The sequence below is a fragment of the Eleginops maclovinus genome, chromosome 6 (genome assembly GCF_036324505.1).
Source record: "Eleginops maclovinus isolate JMC-PN-2008 ecotype Puerto Natales chromosome 6, JC_Emac_rtc_rv5, whole genome shotgun sequence".
NCBI lineage: Eukaryota > Metazoa > Chordata > Actinopteri > Perciformes > Eleginopidae > Eleginops > Eleginops maclovinus.
Genome location: NC_086354.1, coordinates 25,712,288 through 25,729,893, shown reverse-complemented (window position 1 = coordinate 25,729,893; position 17,606 = coordinate 25,712,288). Strand labels below are relative to the sequence as shown.

At 47.2% G+C, this 17,606-nt stretch overlaps 1 protein-coding gene across 2 annotated transcripts in view; it reads left to right on the top strand.

Moving 5' to 3' along the window:
• wdr33 (WD repeat domain 33) overlaps positions 1-17,606 on the top strand; it is a 22,498-nt gene extending 4,892 nt beyond the window's left edge. The window contains exons 4-20 of one of the 2 annotated variants that reach the window (XM_063885944.1): positions 24-128; positions 605-700; positions 1,325-1,476; positions 6,954-7,051; positions 7,439-7,565; positions 7,876-8,030; positions 9,684-9,762; positions 9,871-9,981; positions 10,075-10,169; positions 10,580-10,666; positions 11,001-11,140; positions 11,626-11,730; positions 12,068-12,785; positions 12,868-13,147; positions 13,405-13,559; positions 17,034-17,195; positions 17,278-17,606. In XM_063885944.1, the coding sequence (XP_063742014.1) occupies positions 24-128; positions 605-700; positions 1,325-1,476; positions 6,954-7,051; positions 7,439-7,565; positions 7,876-8,030; positions 9,684-9,762; positions 9,871-9,981; positions 10,075-10,169; positions 10,580-10,666; positions 11,001-11,140; positions 11,626-11,730; positions 12,068-12,785; positions 12,868-13,147; positions 13,405-13,559; positions 17,034-17,195; positions 17,278-17,420 (2,808 nt within the window). In that variant the 3' untranslated portion in view covers positions 17,421-17,606. Of the gene's footprint in view, positions 1-23; positions 129-604; positions 701-1,324; positions 1,477-6,953; positions 7,052-7,438; positions 7,566-7,875; positions 8,031-9,683; positions 9,763-9,870; positions 9,982-10,074; positions 10,170-10,579; positions 10,667-11,000; positions 11,141-11,625; positions 11,731-12,064; positions 12,786-12,867; positions 13,148-13,404; positions 13,560-17,033; positions 17,196-17,277 lie in introns of both variants that reach the window. The other variant, XM_063885943.1, reaches the window with a different exon arrangement.

The following is a 17,606-nucleotide window of genomic DNA, read 5'->3' as shown; positions in this document are numbered from 1 at the left end:
CTGTGTGTGTGTGTGTTTTTCAGCTGGTTCCTCCTGTGGGAATGGTGAACAACCCGATGAACGCCGTCACAACCAAGTTTGTCCGAACCTCCACCAACAAAGTCAAGTGTCCCGTGTTTGTGATCAGGGTGAGTCACCTGCTGGGAGATTAAGGTCTATTATCTGACGGGCGGCACGCCGCAGACGCCGCAGGGCCGCCACCAGTCCCTTTCTCTCTTCAAGCTTTGGTACTAATCCACACAGCTGGAAGTTCAACATTAGCCTGCACAATGCAAGGAAAAGCATAAAGTAGTTTTATAATGAAGTACTTGATTAAAGTTCAAAGACACAGAAGAGTTTATTTCATAAATATGACGAGCTAGTTTTCTAACAGTTGAAATTGTATATAATGAAGCACTTCCTTAGAGTCCTCAGTCTAAAGGGAATAAAGGATGGAAATAAGATAACTCGGAATATGAAATGCTTCTATTGTGAAACTCTTGGGAACTTGTGTTTTGAACTGTGCTGTAAATAAACCGTTTTAGAGTGAAAAGCACCTGAACATGTTTGCGTTATTATATAGCTCTTGACTGTCCTGTTGTTGTTCACTTCTTGTTTCCTGTAGTGGACCCCTGAGGGCCGCCGGCTCGTCACCGGAGCCTCCAGCGGGGAGTTCACCCTGTGGAACGGACTCACCTTCAACTTCGAAACCATCCTACAGGTAAACATACACCTGCACACACTCCTGTTCGTCCAGCTGCACACACTCCTGTGTCTCTAACCTGCTGTCTCCTGTGTCTCTAACCTCCTGTGTCTCTAACCTGCTGTCTCCTGTGTCTCTAACCTGCTGTCTCCTGTGTCTCTAACCTCCTGTGTCTCTAACCTGCTGTGTCTCTAACCTGCTGTCTCCTGTGTCTCTAACCTGCTGTCTCCTGTGTCTCTAACCTGCTGTGTCTCTAACCTGCTGTCTCCTGTGTCTCTAACCTCCTGTCTCTAACCTGCTGTCTCCTGTGTCTCTAACCTCCTGTGTCTCTAACCTGCTGTCTCCTGTGTCTCTAACCGCCTGTGTCTCTAACCTTCTGTCTCCTGTGTCTCTAAACGGCTGTCTCCTGTGTCTCTAAACTGCTGTGTCCTGTGTCTCTAACCTGCTGTCTCCTGTGTCTCTAACCTCCTGTGTCTCTAACCTGCTGTGGGTCTAACCTGCTGTTTCCTGTGTCTCTAACCTCCTGTGTCTCTAACCTGTGTGTCCTGTGTCTCTAACCTGCTGTCTCCCGTGTCTCTTACCTGCTGTCTCCTGTGTGTCTAACCTCCTGTGTCTCTAACCTGCTGTGTCCTGTGTCCTCAGGCCCACGACAGTCCGGTGCGGGCGATGACCTGGTCTCATAATGACATGTGGATGCTGACGGCGGACCATGGCGGATACGTGAAGTACTGGCAGTCCAACATGAACAACGTGAAGATGTTCCAGGCTCACAAGGAGGCCATTAGAGAAGCCAGGTTTATACCCATATTAATAATGATGATGATGATGAGGATGATGATGATGAGGATGATGAGGAGGAGGAGGAGGAGGATCCCTCATGGCCACACTGATCTGATGAGCTGTTTGTCTCTGAATAAAGTCATCTCTTTACACCTGGGGAGGATGGCAGTGACATCCTAATAAAGCTTTAGCCGGCATCAATAAAGGTTTAAATGAAGTGAATAAAGAGATGCTCCTGCACACGGCCCTCAGCACACAGGAAGTAGACCCCCCTCCCCCTCTCTTGCACTGAACCCCTAAGTTTCTCCTCCAGTTGCTCTCCTAAAGACTTCACTTCTGCAGGAATGCATGAAACCAGTAACGTGTTCCTTTATCAGGCCGATCCCAGCAGACTGAACACAATGACGCTCTGTAGTGTAGAGTCTACAGAGACAGATCTTCTGGCTGATACTCTGAGGAGCAGCTGCTCCTGGTTGGTGCCATGCAGATTCTGCAGGATCATAGCTGTCACTGCAACCTAATCTGGATCACAGCAGTATGAACCCAACATAAACTGGTCCTGCTGGGATTTAATACCAATGACCACGCAGGAATCCCTACATCATGATCAGCAGAAGAGTCATGCTCTGTCAGGTCTTTCTTTCAGGTCTGTCTTTAAGACGCTTGTTGGTTCAGCTGCACCCTCTGGATGAGGGGTAAGTCACACACAGATCTACACTCTGACTTTATAACGTCAGGCTGTTTGATAAATAAGTAGGCTCTGGTTCTATTTAGAGGAAACCTTACCTGGGAACATCTGACCTTAAGGTTCAGCCAGCCTGTGACCTGTAGATCACACTGGATCCTACATCTCCCATGATGCACCTGGTTAGTGCAGTAAACTAAAGTGTGCAGACACCGAACAGTTCAAAAACACTACGTGACCCACGAGCCTCAGCGAGTCCCTGTGGAGGGGATGTGATTAATGGGAGTTTAACTTCAATGAACACATTGTATTTATATCTTTGATAGTCTGACAAACCAGACCTCCCAGGCGGATCTGGGGGCTCCATCACAGCGAAAACACAACGTTTTTATAGATAGATTTTTTAAAACCTTTTTTAGTTTTGATTTAGGGTTTTTATCACTTCTATTTATGCAGTTTTTAAACATTTTTTATAATTATTTTTTTATATAATGTATTTCTCATTTGGTTGAGTTTTTATATTTGCAGTTTTCATATATTTATATAGATTTAGTTTTTACACAAGAAAGTGTTGATGCATTATTTTTACAAATATAAATAACTCCTCCATTTTTGTCTATAGAGGGGGGGTCTCATTTCTACTTTAAAGAGTCCTCTCCTGCTGATGTTCAGGTGTATGTCAGTATGTAGAGTCTCTACTTTAAAGAGTCCTCTCCTGCTGATGTTCAGGTGTATATCAGTATGTAGAGTCTCTACTTTAAAGAGTCCTCTCCTGCTGATGTTCAGGTGTATATCAGTATGTAGAGTCTCTACTTTAAAGAGTCCTCTCCTGCTGATGTTCAGGTGTATATCAGTATGTAGAGTCTCTACTTTAAAGAGTCCTCTCCTGCTGATGTTCAGGTGTATATCAGTATGTAGTGTCTCTACTTTAAAGAGTCCTCTCCTGCTGATGTTCAGGTGTATATCAGTATGTAGAGTCTCTACTTTAAAGAGTCCTCTCCTGCTGATGTTCAGGTGTATATCAGTATGTAGAGTCTCTACTTTAAAGAGTCCTCTCCTGCTGATGTTCAGGTGTATATCAGTATGTAGTGACCTCTACTTTAAAGAGTCCTCTCCTGCTGATGTTCAGGTGTGTATCAGTATGTAGAGTCTCTACTTTAAAGAGTCCTCTCCTGCTGATGTTCAGGTGTATATCAGTATGTAGCGTCTCTACTTTAAAGAGTCCTCTCCTGCTGATGTTCAGGTGTATATCAGTATGTAGAGTCTCTACTTTAAAGAGTCCTCTCCTGCTGATGTTCAGGTGTATATCAGTATGTAGTGTCTCTACTTTAAAGAGTCCTCTCCTGCTGATGTTCAGGTGTATATCAGTATGTAGTGTCTCTACTTTAAAGAGTCCTCTCCTGCTGATGTTCAGGTGTATATCAGGATGTAGCTCCTCTACTTTAAAGAGTCCTCTCCTGCTGATGTTCAGGTGTATATCAGTATGTAGAGTCTCTACTTTAAAGAGTCCTCTCCTGCTGATGTTCAGGTGTATATCAGGATGTAGTGTCTCTACTTTAAAGAGTCCTCTCCTGCTGATGTTCAGGTGTATATCAGTATGTAGTGTCTCTACTTTAAAGAGTCCTCTCCTGCTGATGTTCAGGTGTATATCAGTATGTAGAGTCTCTACTTTAAAGAGTCCTCTCCTGCTGATGTTCAGGTGTATATCAGTATGTAGTGTCTCTACTTTAAAGAGTCCTCTCCTGCTGATGTTCAGGTGTATATCAGTATGTAGTGTCTCTACTTTAAAGAGTCCTCTCCTGCTGATGTTCAGGTGTATATCAGTATGTAGAGTCTCTACTTTAAAGAGTCCTCTCCTGCTGATGTTCAGGTGTGTATCAGTATGTAGTGTCTCTACTTTAAAGAGTCCTCTCCTGCTGATGTTCAGGTGTGTATCAGTATGTAGTGTCTCTACTTTAAAGAGTCCTCTCCTGCTGATGTTCAGGTGTATATCAGTATGTAGTGTCTCTACTTTAAAGAGTCCTCTCCTGCTGATGTTCAGGTGTATATCAGTATGTAGAGTCTCTACTTTAAAGAGTCCTCTCCTGCTGATGTTCAGGTGTATATCAGTATGTAGCGTCTCTACTTTAAAGAGTCCTCTCCTGCTGATGTTCAGGTGTATATCAGTATGTAGAGTCTCTACTTTAAAGAGTCCTCTCCTGCTGATGTTCAGGTGTATATCAGTATGTAGAGTCTCTACTTTAAAGAGTCCTCTCCTGCTGATGTTCAGGTGTATATCAGTGTGTAGAGTCTCTACTTTAAAGAGTCCTCTCCTGCTGATGTTCAGGTGTATATCAGTATGTAGAGTCTCTACGTTAAAGAGTCCTCTCCTGCTGATGTTCAGGTGTATATCAGTATGTAGAGTCTCTGCTTTAAAGAGTCCTCTCCTGCTGATGTTCAGGTGTATATCAGTATGTAGAGTCTCTACTTTAAAGAGTCCTCTCCTGCTGATGTTCAGGTGTATATCAGTATGTAGAGTCTCTACTTTAAAGAGTCCTCTCCTGCTGATGTTCAGGTGTATATCAGTGTGTAGCATCTCTACTTTAAAGAGTCCCCTTTGTGCTGCAGCACCTCGGTTCACCCTCTGTCTGAAACCAGAGCCCAGTCTGCTCTGATTGGTTAGCTGGCCTGCTCTGTTGTGCTCGGTCAACAGCTTAGAGATGTCCCTCCCCGTAGCCTATCACGTGCAATGTGTTGGACGCTAGCCAATAGGAGCTCTCTGTTCTGGGAAGTGTTCTGAAACACTTTGAAGCATGAAGCTTAGATATGTTTTCGTATCTCGTTAAACGTCTGGGACTTTTAAAAATAAAATGCCTTAAAACACTGACGGCTGAATGTTTGGGTTAGATTCTGGAGATCAGGGAGGAGATAAGTTCTGTTTTTAATGAAGTGGTCCCAGAAGGGAATCTGAGACGAAAGGGAACATGTATTTATGATAAACCTGCTCAAATAAACGCTATGATAAAAATACATTTCAATTCCCAGAGATTTCAAGAGATTGAAGTCGCTCAGAAAATAAAATGCTGCCCCTTAATAAATAGCCTAGCTAGTAGCAGCAGTTCCAGGGAACACATTAAGGTGTTATACATATGTTTTCACATTAAGGGGATGATTGCACAGTACCGTGTTTATGTTGCAGGTTGAAGTTTGATTTGCATATTATTTAAGATGCTTTGTGCTGAAGACATGATTTCCCTCTAAAGCATGGAAAGGTGCCAACACTAAAAGTACTTCTTATTGCAGAATAAATAAAACCTGATATTATTTTCCTTTAATTATGTGTTAATGGCTTTAATGTGGCAGCTTCTTTGGGTTTTAATGTAAGGAACATTTATTTTATTAACACTGTTTACAGTCTTCCTAGGGAGCCTTAAAACTCTTAAAATGCATTAAATTAATCTATAAATGATCCTTTTTATTGGTTTTTCAAACTGCTTTCATTATTTATTAACAAATAAAATGTCCTGTGTTTATTTTACCATTTAAAAAAATGATTGGTCCATTTTTTTTAATGTTATGAAATAGTTGCTATAGCTATTTTGCAAGTTGGATAACTCTTAAAACCAAGATATAGAGGTATCAGAAATAGAAACAGAACATTTGAAATAATAAAAAGTATGAGTGATATTTTAAATATAGGTAAAAATTATTAATAAAATACAAGTCAAACATATAACTAAATAAAAGGGATCATGGTTTATTCTCCTAAATAATGTGTGTAAAATGAGCTTTTAACGCCTTTAAAAAGTGCAACCCTCCTCGCTGTAATCTGTAGGGAGCTCTGAGGATGTTGTGCTTCATGTCATGGCGGTGAGTCTCCAGCAGGGGGAGACAGACACCACTTCTAACACTGAGCAGTGCATTGTGGGATTTAGGTCTGTGAAGGAACTACAGAAAGTAATGTTGGATTAATCTTTGTTTTTAAAAAATGAATAATTGAATGAAAGTAAGGTTTTATTGATGATGGAATAATCTCCCAGCAGTTTATAGAGATCAAAACGAGCTCTGCGTCGTTAACGAGAGGGAAGCACCAGTAGTTATTATATTCTATACATTGGTCTACTGAATGAGGACTTTGCTTTAGAGTATTTCTACTGTGGTACTAATACTTTTACTGAAGTCACATGCTCCTCTCTGGACTCGTGTTCCCTTTCAAAACAGAAGTCGTGCAGCTTCATTAACAGCAGCACGATCACGGCTCTTCTGATTAAAGTGACAGGAATTTAAATAAGTGATATTAATATTAAAAGGACCACTTGGGTCTGAGTTTCGTCATGTTTTTATTTTGAAGGACAAGCTGTGCAGCAAAAGGAATGACTGCTCTGGGTTTTATTTGAAGTCAGCATGGGTTTATATTCGTTCATTATGGGATGCAAACATATTATAATGAATACCCAATTAATATCCAGCTTGTGAGGAGTTCACCCCCTCAGCTAAAATAACATTCCCTCCTTGTGTAGCTTCTAACAATCAGGAGGTTTTATTTACTCCATACAAGTTGAAGTTAGTTTATCATCATAACTTTACCTTCTTTATAAATACCAATAACACCGTTAGTCGATAACATCTAAACGAGGTGTGTGTGTGTGTGTGTGTGTGTGTGTGTGTGTGTGTGTGTGTGTGTGTGTGTGTGTGTGTGTGTGTGTGTGTGTGTGTGTGTGTGTGTGTGTGTGTGTGTGTGTGTGTGTGTGTGTGTGTGTGTGTGTGTGTGTGTGTGTGTGTGTGTGTGTGTGTGTGTGTGTGTGTGTGTGTGTGTGTGTGTGTCAGTTTCTCTCCCACAGATAATAAGTTTGCGACGTGCTCAGATGACGGCACGGTGAGAATCTGGGACTTCATGCGCTGCCACGAGGAGAGGATCCTCCGAGGTTATTATTTTCAGTATTGTGTCGTTTGATTCGTCTCGTATTCTGAATGTTTTCTTATGTTTTGATTTTATTGAATTTAAATTGTATTTTTATTTGTATTGTTACTATTAATATTATTGCTACTGCCATGAGGACATTATTATCAAAACCTGCACCCTTAAATTAAACGGTTATAAATAATTATTTATTAATTTATAAAAACAATGAAATAAAGGAAAAGTGATTAGTCGTGTTCGACGGGTAAAAAAAAAGTATGAATAAATACAAGTAGAAAGATAAACACAAAAACTTTGATTTTATTGAATGAAATACAAATACGTTCACTAACACATTATGCATTAGGTTAATCAATAACAATATTGATTAAAATGGATTGTGTGTGTGCAGGTCACGGTGCAGATGTGAAGTGTGTGGACTGGCATCCAACCAAAGGCCTGGTGGTCTCCGGCAGCAAAGACAGCCAACAGCCAATCAAATTTTGGGACCCCAAGACCGGACAGAGCCTGGCCACACTGTGAGGCTTTATTATTATTATTATTGATAATCATCATCATCATCATCATCATCATCATCATCATCATCATCAATATTATCATCACCACACTGAGTCTTGATTGTGTATCTGTGTGTGTGTGTGTGTGTGTGTATGTGTGTCTGTGTGTGTGTCTGTGTCTGTGTGTGTCTGTGTGTGTGTCTGTGTGTATGTGTGTGTGTGTGTCTGTGTGTCTGTGTGTCTGTGTGTGTGTGTGTGTGTGTGTGTGTGTGTGTGTCTGCTTCCTGATATTAACAATGAAGATGACATTAACATCCCTGCGGTCCCTCAGACACGCCCACAAGAACACAGTGATGGAGGTGAAGTGGAACCTGAACGGGAACTGGCTGCTGACGGCCTCCAGAGACCATCTGTGCAAACTGTTCGACATCAGGAACCTGAAGGAGGAGCTGCAGGTGTTCAGGGGCCACAAGAAGGAGGCCACAGGTAACACACTCTATACACACTGTAAATATATATGTGTGTGTGTGTGTGTTTAATAATTCATTTAATTTATGGGCGCCTTTCAAAGCTCTCAAGGACACCTTAGAGCGCATAATTAAGAACAAGCAACAAAGAAGGTCCGACAGTAATTCCAGACTTAAAAACAGCAATCGGTTTAGAGTAATTCTGGTTCAGAGTAGGCCAGATGAAAAGGTTTTCAGGCAGGATTTGGAGGTTGAGAGTGAGTCCATATTACGGATGTGTTGTGGATGAGAGTTCCAGAGAGGGAGGGGCAGAGTGGCTGACAGTCTTGACCAGGGTGGGAATTTCACGGCGGCCATGGCCTTCATTGCCCCTCGGTCTGGCCGTGATGCCGAAAGTAATTGTACGTCCTACGGCCAACATGGCCGTTGTGCCCTGATTCTGTTAAAATCTTGGAAGTTGCTTTAACAGTGTCAGAGCGGTGGTCTGGGCTCTGAGCTGCATTAGTGCTTGTAGCTTGGATTGGTTGTGCGCACCTCACGTGTCATCATCGCATCATTCGATCATCACTGCAGCGTCTCGCTGTAAGAATACCTCCTGTCTCTGTCCGTGAGTTTATTCACTTCTGAGACAGGTTACTGTCGTACACACACACACACACACACACCGTTAGCTCTCCCATAGCACTCCCCCGTCTCTCTCTCTCTAGGAACCTCCCTTCTCCTCACCCAGTGGCGTTTTATATGTACAAAACTGGTGGGGCACGAACAACTTAGATATAAAGGCCTTTTGTACCTTAATACATGGACTACCACAAAGCAAAACTTACCAACAACACCAACCGTGATGCCTCGGCATGAAAACTTCAGACTGTAGGAAAACACAGACCCTCGTCACCGTGGTTACAATAGCAATGGATCCATCGACACATGAACTATACTTCCGCTCACCAAAGCTCCAGTAGAGGGTCAACTTCTTTCATGTTCTGTTTGTATTATGTACCGCTGGTGATGTAGTCTAAGCCCTCTCGTCTCCTCTGCATAACTACACTTTTCACACACACACACACACACACACTGACAGCCAATCAGCTCTGACTTATGAGATGCTGTTTCCGCGGGGCTGCGAGCGCTTTGCTCCTCTTGATTTATTTTTTGCCGCACACATTGAATGAAACACTACTCTCTTCAACGCGCAGTGTGGTCAAAGGGTTTTGTTTTCCACGTCATTCGTGTGTTCTTATTATCAGAAAGTGAAGCTGTTTATTTGTAAGATCCAAATCCTCATTTTTCCCTAAATGGCCTTTGTGCCCTAAAAACATTTGTGACACAAAAGGCCAAATGGCTTTGCCCCTAAAATGACGAAATTCCAAGCCTGCTCCTGACCCCATGGTGGTCAAGCGGGCAGAAGGTACAGTGAGTTGGAAGGCAGAGGACCGGAGAGCACGAGAGGGAGTGTAGGTGTGGAGGAGTTCAGAGAGATATGGAGGTGTGCGAGGGCCTTGAAGGTGTATGTATAGTGACAGTTCAGTTGATGAGCTCACTGTCAGATGGATTCAGTATTTATTTGTTTTGTTAGTTATTTATAGTTGTTATATTTGCATTAATATGTAGTTGTGTGTTCAGAGGTGTGATATTTCTAACTGCTGCATGTCTCTGGATCCCGGTCCTGCAGCGGTGGCCTGGCACCCGGTCCACGAGGGTCTGTTTGCCAGCGGAGGCTCCGATGGCTCTCTGCTCTTCTGGCACACCGGGTAACGAGAGGCACCTGAACGCACCATCACGCATATAATTCATATATTAATTAATATTTGACAGCTTTAATTATACGTCATGTACTCATAATGGTTCTGTGTGTGCAGGGTGGAGAAGGAGGTGGGGGGGATGGAGATGGCTCATGAGGGGATGATCTGGAGTCTGGCCTGGCATCCACTTGGTCACATCCTGTGCTCAGGATCCAACGACCACACCAGGTACTCACTCACTCACTCACACTGTGTCAGAGTGAGATGCGTGTTTCTGGACTCGGGGCCTGTTCCCTGACGCTGTGTGTTCTGATGTTTCAGTAAGTTCTGGACCAGGAACCGGCCGGGGGATAAGATGAGAGACCGGTACAACCTGAACCTGCTGCCCGGCATGTCAGAGGACGGCATGGAGTACGGTGAGCCGCAGGGACAAAGAGAGGCAGCTGTTAAACTGCAGTTGCAGGCAGACTACAGATCTGTGACATCATCCAGTTTCTGACCAAAATTACATTTAATATATTTTGATTTTCAATAAAAATTGAAGGTAAATTAATAAGTAAGTATTAATAAAGTAACAGATTGAAAAAGTGAGATTATAAATCTAAGTATAATATAAGTGCTCAGGACTCATCGTGCTGAACCAGTAACATTTAACGACTTTACTGGTCTTCTTCTTCAGGTCTGTTACTCAGAACCTGAACTACTGATGCTCTGAGAATCTCTAAATATAAACACACATATTGCAGATAATTGTTTTGAATCTGCATAATAAACCAATTTTTGTTTACATTAAATATATTTTAATTAAAATGATGATTTGTTTCAGATGACATGGACCTGAACAGCGTGGCCTCCATCCCCGGGATGGGGATCCCCGAGCAGCTGAAGGCCGCCATGGAGCAGGAGCAGAGCAGTAAGTCCTGCTGAGACCCTCCTCCTGAGTCAGGGCTTCATCTCTCTTCAGCACAGCAGCAGAGAGACGGAGAAATGATAACCTCTAAACTCAATCCAACATTAACCCTCTGTCCGAAACCACAGCCCAGGCTGCTCTGATCGGTTAGCTGGCCGGTTCTGTTGTGATTGGTCAACCTGCTTAGAGATGTCCCGGCCCTTAGCCAATCACGCACAATGTGTTGGAGCGCTAGCCAATAGGAGTGTGGGTGTAAATGAATATCCCAGGAATAAATTAGCACAGGAGGTGGAGGGCTGGACCTGAGGCCCTAATAATGTGGGTCACCTGTCCCCAGGTAAAGATGCGGCCCCCGAGGTGGAGATGTCGATCCCGGGTCTGGACTGGGGCATGGACGAGGTGATGGGTAAGGACAGCAAGAAGGTCCCACAGAAGAAAGTCCCATACGCCAAGCCCATCCCTGCGCAGTTCCAACAGGTACCACACACTCAGTCTGTACAGGTAACACACTCAGTCTGTACAGGTAACACACACTCAGTCTGTACAGGTAACACACACTCAGTCTGTACAGGTAACACACACTCAGTCTGTACAGGTAACACACACTCAGTCTGTACAGGTAACACACACTCAGTCTGTACAGGTAACACACACTCAGTCTGTACAGGTAACACACACTCAGTCTGTACAGGTAACACACACTCAGTCTGTACAGGTAACACACACTCAGTCTGTACAGGTAACACACACTCAGTCTGTACAGGTAACACACTCAGTCTGTACAGGTAACACACACTCAGTCTGTACAGGTAACACACACTCAGTCTGTACAGGTAACACACACTCAGTCTGTACAGGTAACACACACTAACCTGTAATGTTACTAACAGCATTATTCAGTGGCAGGTGTGTGTACCTGTCCAGATGCGTATTCTGTCTCTGACGGTGTCTCCACCCCCCAGGCTTGGGCGGAGAACAAAGTTCCCATGATGCCCCCTGGTGGCGACAAAGAGAGGAAGGGGGAGCAGCCGGCTGATCCGGAGATGGGGTTCAACCCCCTGCTGGAGGTACGTTAATACAGAGGGTGGGGGCAGTGCTTCCTGTCTCATTAACACCAGGTATCCAAATCATATGTTAAACCCATCAGGTAACAGCACTAAAAAAAAACCTGTTTCTGAAAGCCAATCAGAGGGGAGAGTCTCAGTCTGTCATCACTGATGCTGTTGAATCAGAAACCACAGAGCAGCTGTTAGCCGTTAGCTGTTAGCCGTTAGCTGTTAGCCGTTAGCTGTTAGCCGTTAGCTGTTAGCCGTTAGCCGTTAGCTGTTAGCCGTTAGCTGTTAGCTGTTAGCTGTTAGCGCTCTCTCCAGTCATAACTCGGATCGTGTCTTTGCTTCTCAGCAGATGAAGATGAACTCGGACGGGAACATGGGGCCCCCACAGGGCTCGATGCCCCCCTTCTCCGGCCCCGGGGGCCCGATGGCTCCTGGCCAGCAGGGCTTTCCCCCAAACATGCCTCCTCAGCAGATGTCCAACAACATGGGGCCCCCCATGGGCATGCAGCCTCCATTCATGCCACCAGGACAAATGGGGCCCCCATCTCGACCCCAGTCTCATCAAGGCATGATGGGACCACCGGACATGCAGAGACACCCTGGCCCTCCCAGAAATATGGGACCCCAAGGGCCTCACGGCATGGGACCCAGAGGGATGCAGGGGCCCCATGGAGGGATGATGGGCCCCCCTCCTCGTGGAATGGGTCCAAGGGACACTCAGGGGCCTCCACCTCAGGGGGGCATGATGCCACCTCAGGGGAACATGATGGGCCCTCAGGGTGGGATGATGGGGCCCCCACCCAGGACACATGGCAATGTGCCAAACAACTATGGGATGGGAAACATGCAGGGGCCCCCGGGAGGGATGCACGGGCCCCCAGGAAATATGCAGGGGCCACCAGGTAACATGCAAGGACCACATGGAAACATGCAGGGGCCCCCTGGTAACATGCAAGGGCCCCATGGAAACATGCAGGGACCCCCAGGGAACATGCAGGGGCCCCCATACATGCAGAACTCAGGGCCCATGATGCACGGGATGGGGCCACAGGGGTCCAACAACAAAGGTAAGACTGGGGGGCCCCCTGGTGCAGGTTCATCACCCCGAGGCCCCTCAACGGCCTGATAACCTCTGTTTACTCTCCTCAGATCCTCGGGGGCCCCCGCCCAACCACCACATGGGCCCCTCTGAGCGGCAGGGCCCAGGGGGGCAGGACCAAGGCTCGGGCCCTTACTGGGGGGACCAGCAGGGCCGCCGTGGACCACAGGACTTCGAGGGGGGCCAGGACTTCCACGGCAGAGCGGAGGAGGGCTGGAGGCCAGGGCCTGGGTACCGGGGTGGACACCGAGGAGGGGGGGGCAACGGAGGGAACTGGGGCCCCGACGAGAGATTCAGCGGGGGGGAGTTTAGGGGCCGCAGGGACGACAGGTGAGGTGTTAGCGTGTTTACGTGTTAGAGCATTAGCCTGTTAGCATTGTACTGAATGGATATGAAGGAGAGAAGGAATAAAGTCAGACCTTCAGGGAACAGAAGAACATCAACATCAATAACACAGGATTCATGTCTCAGTAGAAAGTCAGAAGAGGAAATACCCAGAATCCTCTCCAACATGGACACTCAGGTCTTCCTCCTATCTGTGCTTCCAGAGGTTATAACATAACGCACTTCCTGTTGGTCTGGTTCAGGTTCAGAGGAGGGGGCCGGCCCGGAGCTCGGGGTTTCCCTGAGGAGTTCAGCGGGTCGGACGAGGGCTTCGAGGGACCCGAGGATGGGAGCAGAGGCTGGGATACCGGGGCCCGAGGGAGGCCACCCCGAGGAGGAGGGCCACCGCGGGGGGGAGGTGAGGAATTTTATCTGATCAGCTGGGAGAGTATAGATCTCTCAGCTCCACCACGTATAGATCTCAGCTCCACCACGTACAGATCCCTCTACTCCACCACGTACAGATCCCTCTACTCCACCACGTATAGATCCCTCTACTCCACCATGTATAGATCCCTCTACTCCACCACGTACCCTCTACTCCACCAGGTATAGATCCCTCAACTCCACCACGTATAGATCCCTCCTCTCCACCACCTATAGATCCCTCTACTCCACCACGTACCCTCTACTCCACCACGTATAGATCCCTCCGCTCCACCACGTATAGATCCCTCCTCTCCACCACGTATAGATCCCTCCTCTCCACCACGTATAGATCCCTCTACTCCACCAGGTATAGATCCCTCAACTCCACCAGGTATAGATCCCTCCACTCCACCACATATAGATCCCTCCGCTCCACCACGTATAAATCTCTCTCCTCCACCACGTATATATCTCTCTCCTCCACCACCACCTCTACCACGTGTAGATCTCTCTCCTCCACCATGTATAGATCTCTCTACTCCACCACGTATAGATCTCTCTCCTCCACCACCTCTACCACGTGTAGATCTCTCTCCTCCACCACCTCTACCACGGGTAGATCTCTCTGCTCCACCACGTATAGATCTCTCTGCTCCACCACGTATAGATCTCTCTGCTCCACCACGTATAGATCTCTCTGCTCCACCACGTATAGATCTCTCTGCTCCACCACATCTACCACGTGTAGATCTCTCTGCTCCACCACGTATAGATCTCTCTGCTCCACCACATCTACCACGTGTAGATCTCTCTGCTCCACCACGTATAGATCTCTCTGCTCCATCACGTATAGTTCTCTCTACTCCACCACGTACCCTCTACTCCACCACATATAGATCCCTCCACTCCACCACATATAGATCCCTCCACTCCACCACATATAGATCACCACATATAGATCCCTCCACTCCACCACACATAGATCTCTCTGCTCCACCACATCTACCACGTGTAGATCTCTCTGCTCCACCACGTATAGATCTCTCTGCTCCACCACGTATAGATCTCTCTGCTCCACCACATCTACCACGTGTAGATCTCTCTGCTCCACCACGTATAGATCTCTCTGCTCCACCACGTGTAGATCTCTCTGCTCCACCACGTATAGATCTCTCTGCTCCATCACGTATAGTTCTCTCTACTCCACCACGTACCCTCTACTCCACCACATATAGATCCCTCCACTCCACCACGTATAGATCCCTCCACTCCACCACATATAGATCCCTCCACTCCACCACGTATAGATCCATCTGCTCCACCACGTCTACCACGTGTAGATCTCTCCGCTCCACCACGTATAGATCTCTCCGCTCCACCAGGTATAGATCCCTCTACTCCACCACGTACCCTTTGCTCCACCACGTATAGATCTCTCTGCTCCACCACGAATAGATCTCTCTCCTCCACCACGTGTAGATCTCTCTGCTCCACCACATGTAGATCTCTCTCCTCCACCACCTCTACCACATGTAGATCTCTCTCCTCCACCACGTACAGATCTCTCTCCTCCACCACGTGTAGATTTCTCTCCTCCACCACGTACAGATCTCTCTGCTCCACCACGTGTAGATCTCTCTCCTCCACCACCTCTACCACGTGTAGATCTCTCTGCTCCACCACGTATAGATCTCTCTGCTCCACCACGTATAGATCTCTCTGCTCCACCACGTATAGTTCTCTCTACTCCACCACGTACCCTCTACTCCACCACATATAGATCCCTCCACTCCACCACGTATAGATCCCTCCACTCCACCACGTATAGATCCCTCCACTCCACCACATATAGATCCCTCCACTCCACCACATATAGATCCCTCCACTCCACCACATATAGATCCCTCCGCTCCACCACGTATAGATCTCTCCGCTCCACCACGTATAGTTCTCTCTACTCCACCACGTACCCTCTACTCCACCACATATAGATCCCTCCACTCCACCACATATAGATCCCTCCACTCCACCACGTATAGATCCCTCCACTCCACCACATATAGATCCCTCCACTCCACCATGTATAGATCTCTCTACTCTACCACGTGTAGATCTCTCCGCTCCACCACGTATAGATCTCTCGGCTCCACCAGGTATAGATCCCTCTACTCCACCACGTACCCTTTGCTCCACCACGTATAGATCTCTCTGCTCCACCACGTGTAGATCTCTCTGCTCCACCACCTCTACCACGTGTAGATCTCTCTGCTCCACCACGTGTAGATCTCTCTGCTCCACCACGTGTAGATCTCTCTGCTCCACCACGTGTAGATCTCTCTCCTCTACCACGTGTAGATCTCTCTCCTCCACCACCTCTACCACGTGGAGATCTCTCTCCTCCACCACATACAGATCTCTCTCCTCCACCACGTGTAGATTTCTCTCCTCCACCACGTACAGATCTCTCTGCTCCACCACGTGTAGATCTCTCTCCTCCACCACCTCTACCACGTGTAGATCTCTCTGCTCCACCACGTATAGATCTCTCTGCTCCACCACGTGTAGATCTCTCTACTCCACCACGTATAGATCTCTCTGCTCCACGTGTAGATCTCTCTGCTCAACCACGTGTAGATCTCTCTGCTCCACCACGTACAGATCTCTCTCCTCCACCACCTCTACCACGTATAGATCTCTCTCCTCCACCACGTGTAGATCTCTCTGCTCCACCACGTGTAGATCTCTCTCCTCCACCACGTGTAGATCTCTCTCCTCCACCACCTCTACCCCGTGTAGATCTCTCTGCTCCACCACGTGTAGATCTCTCTCCTCCACCACCTCTACCACGTGTAGATCTCTCTGCTCCACCACGTGTAGATCTCTCTCCTCCACCACCTCTACCATGTGTAGATCTCTCTCCTCTACCACGTGTAGATCTCTCTGCTCCACCACGTGTAGATCTCTCTGCTCCACCACGTGTAGATCTCTCTGTTCCACCACGTGTAGATCTCTCTGCTCCAACACGTATAGATCTCTCTCCTCCACCACCTCTACCACGTGTAGATCTCTCTGCTCCACCACGTGTAGATCTCTCTGCTCCACCACGTGTAGATCTCTCTCCTCCACCACGTGTAGATCTCTCTGCTCCACGACGTGGAGATCTCTCTCCTCCACCACCTCTACCACGTGTAGATCTCTCTCCTCTACCACGTGTAGATCTCTCTGCTCCACCACGTCACCACGTGTAGATCTCTCTGCTCCACCACGTGTAGATCTCTCTCCTCCACCACCTCCACCACGTATAGATCTCTCTGCTCCACCACGTACAGATTTCTCTCCTCCACCACCTCCACCACGTATAGATCTCTCTGCTCCACCACATAAAGATCTTGAACTTGAATTGAATATTATTTTTGTGCATGCTCTTATTGAGGCGGTTGTCTCCCCGGCTTCCTGTCTGCAGGTCACGACGGGTATCGGGATGGACAGATGCATGATGGGTCGTCTCCGGTGGGACGCTCCTCCTCGCTGCAGGGGATGGACATGGCGTCGCTGCCTCCCCGGAAGCGTCCGTGGCAGGACGGGCCAGGGACCGGAGAGCGTGAGGCCCCGGGGCCCGAAGGAGGTAATGCTGCTTTTTCTTTGAAGTCAGTGATTGATGCTTTTATTTTGAAATCTAAATAAGTAAATCTGCTGTATGTGTGCAGGGCGCCCCCCCCAGCGGGAGGACGGGGGATACGGTCCTCTGGTTCGGGGGGGCCGAGGCAGCTGGGGCCCTGGAGGAGGACCGGGCCCCCGGAGAGGAGGCCCCGCCCCAAGAGGACCACCGAGGGGGGGCCGGGGCCGGTAGTCCTGCAGCTCCCCTCAGAGACTCGGATGGAGCAGTGGGACGCCGGCTCCTGATTGGTCCGTTTTAATGTAAAAATATTGTAGAGAATCATCTGCTGTCTTTTATTTCACTTCGTCTGGTTGTTTTTGTAAAAGATTTCTATGTTTGTGTTTTCACCGAGGTGGAAAATAAAGATTCACACTTCAA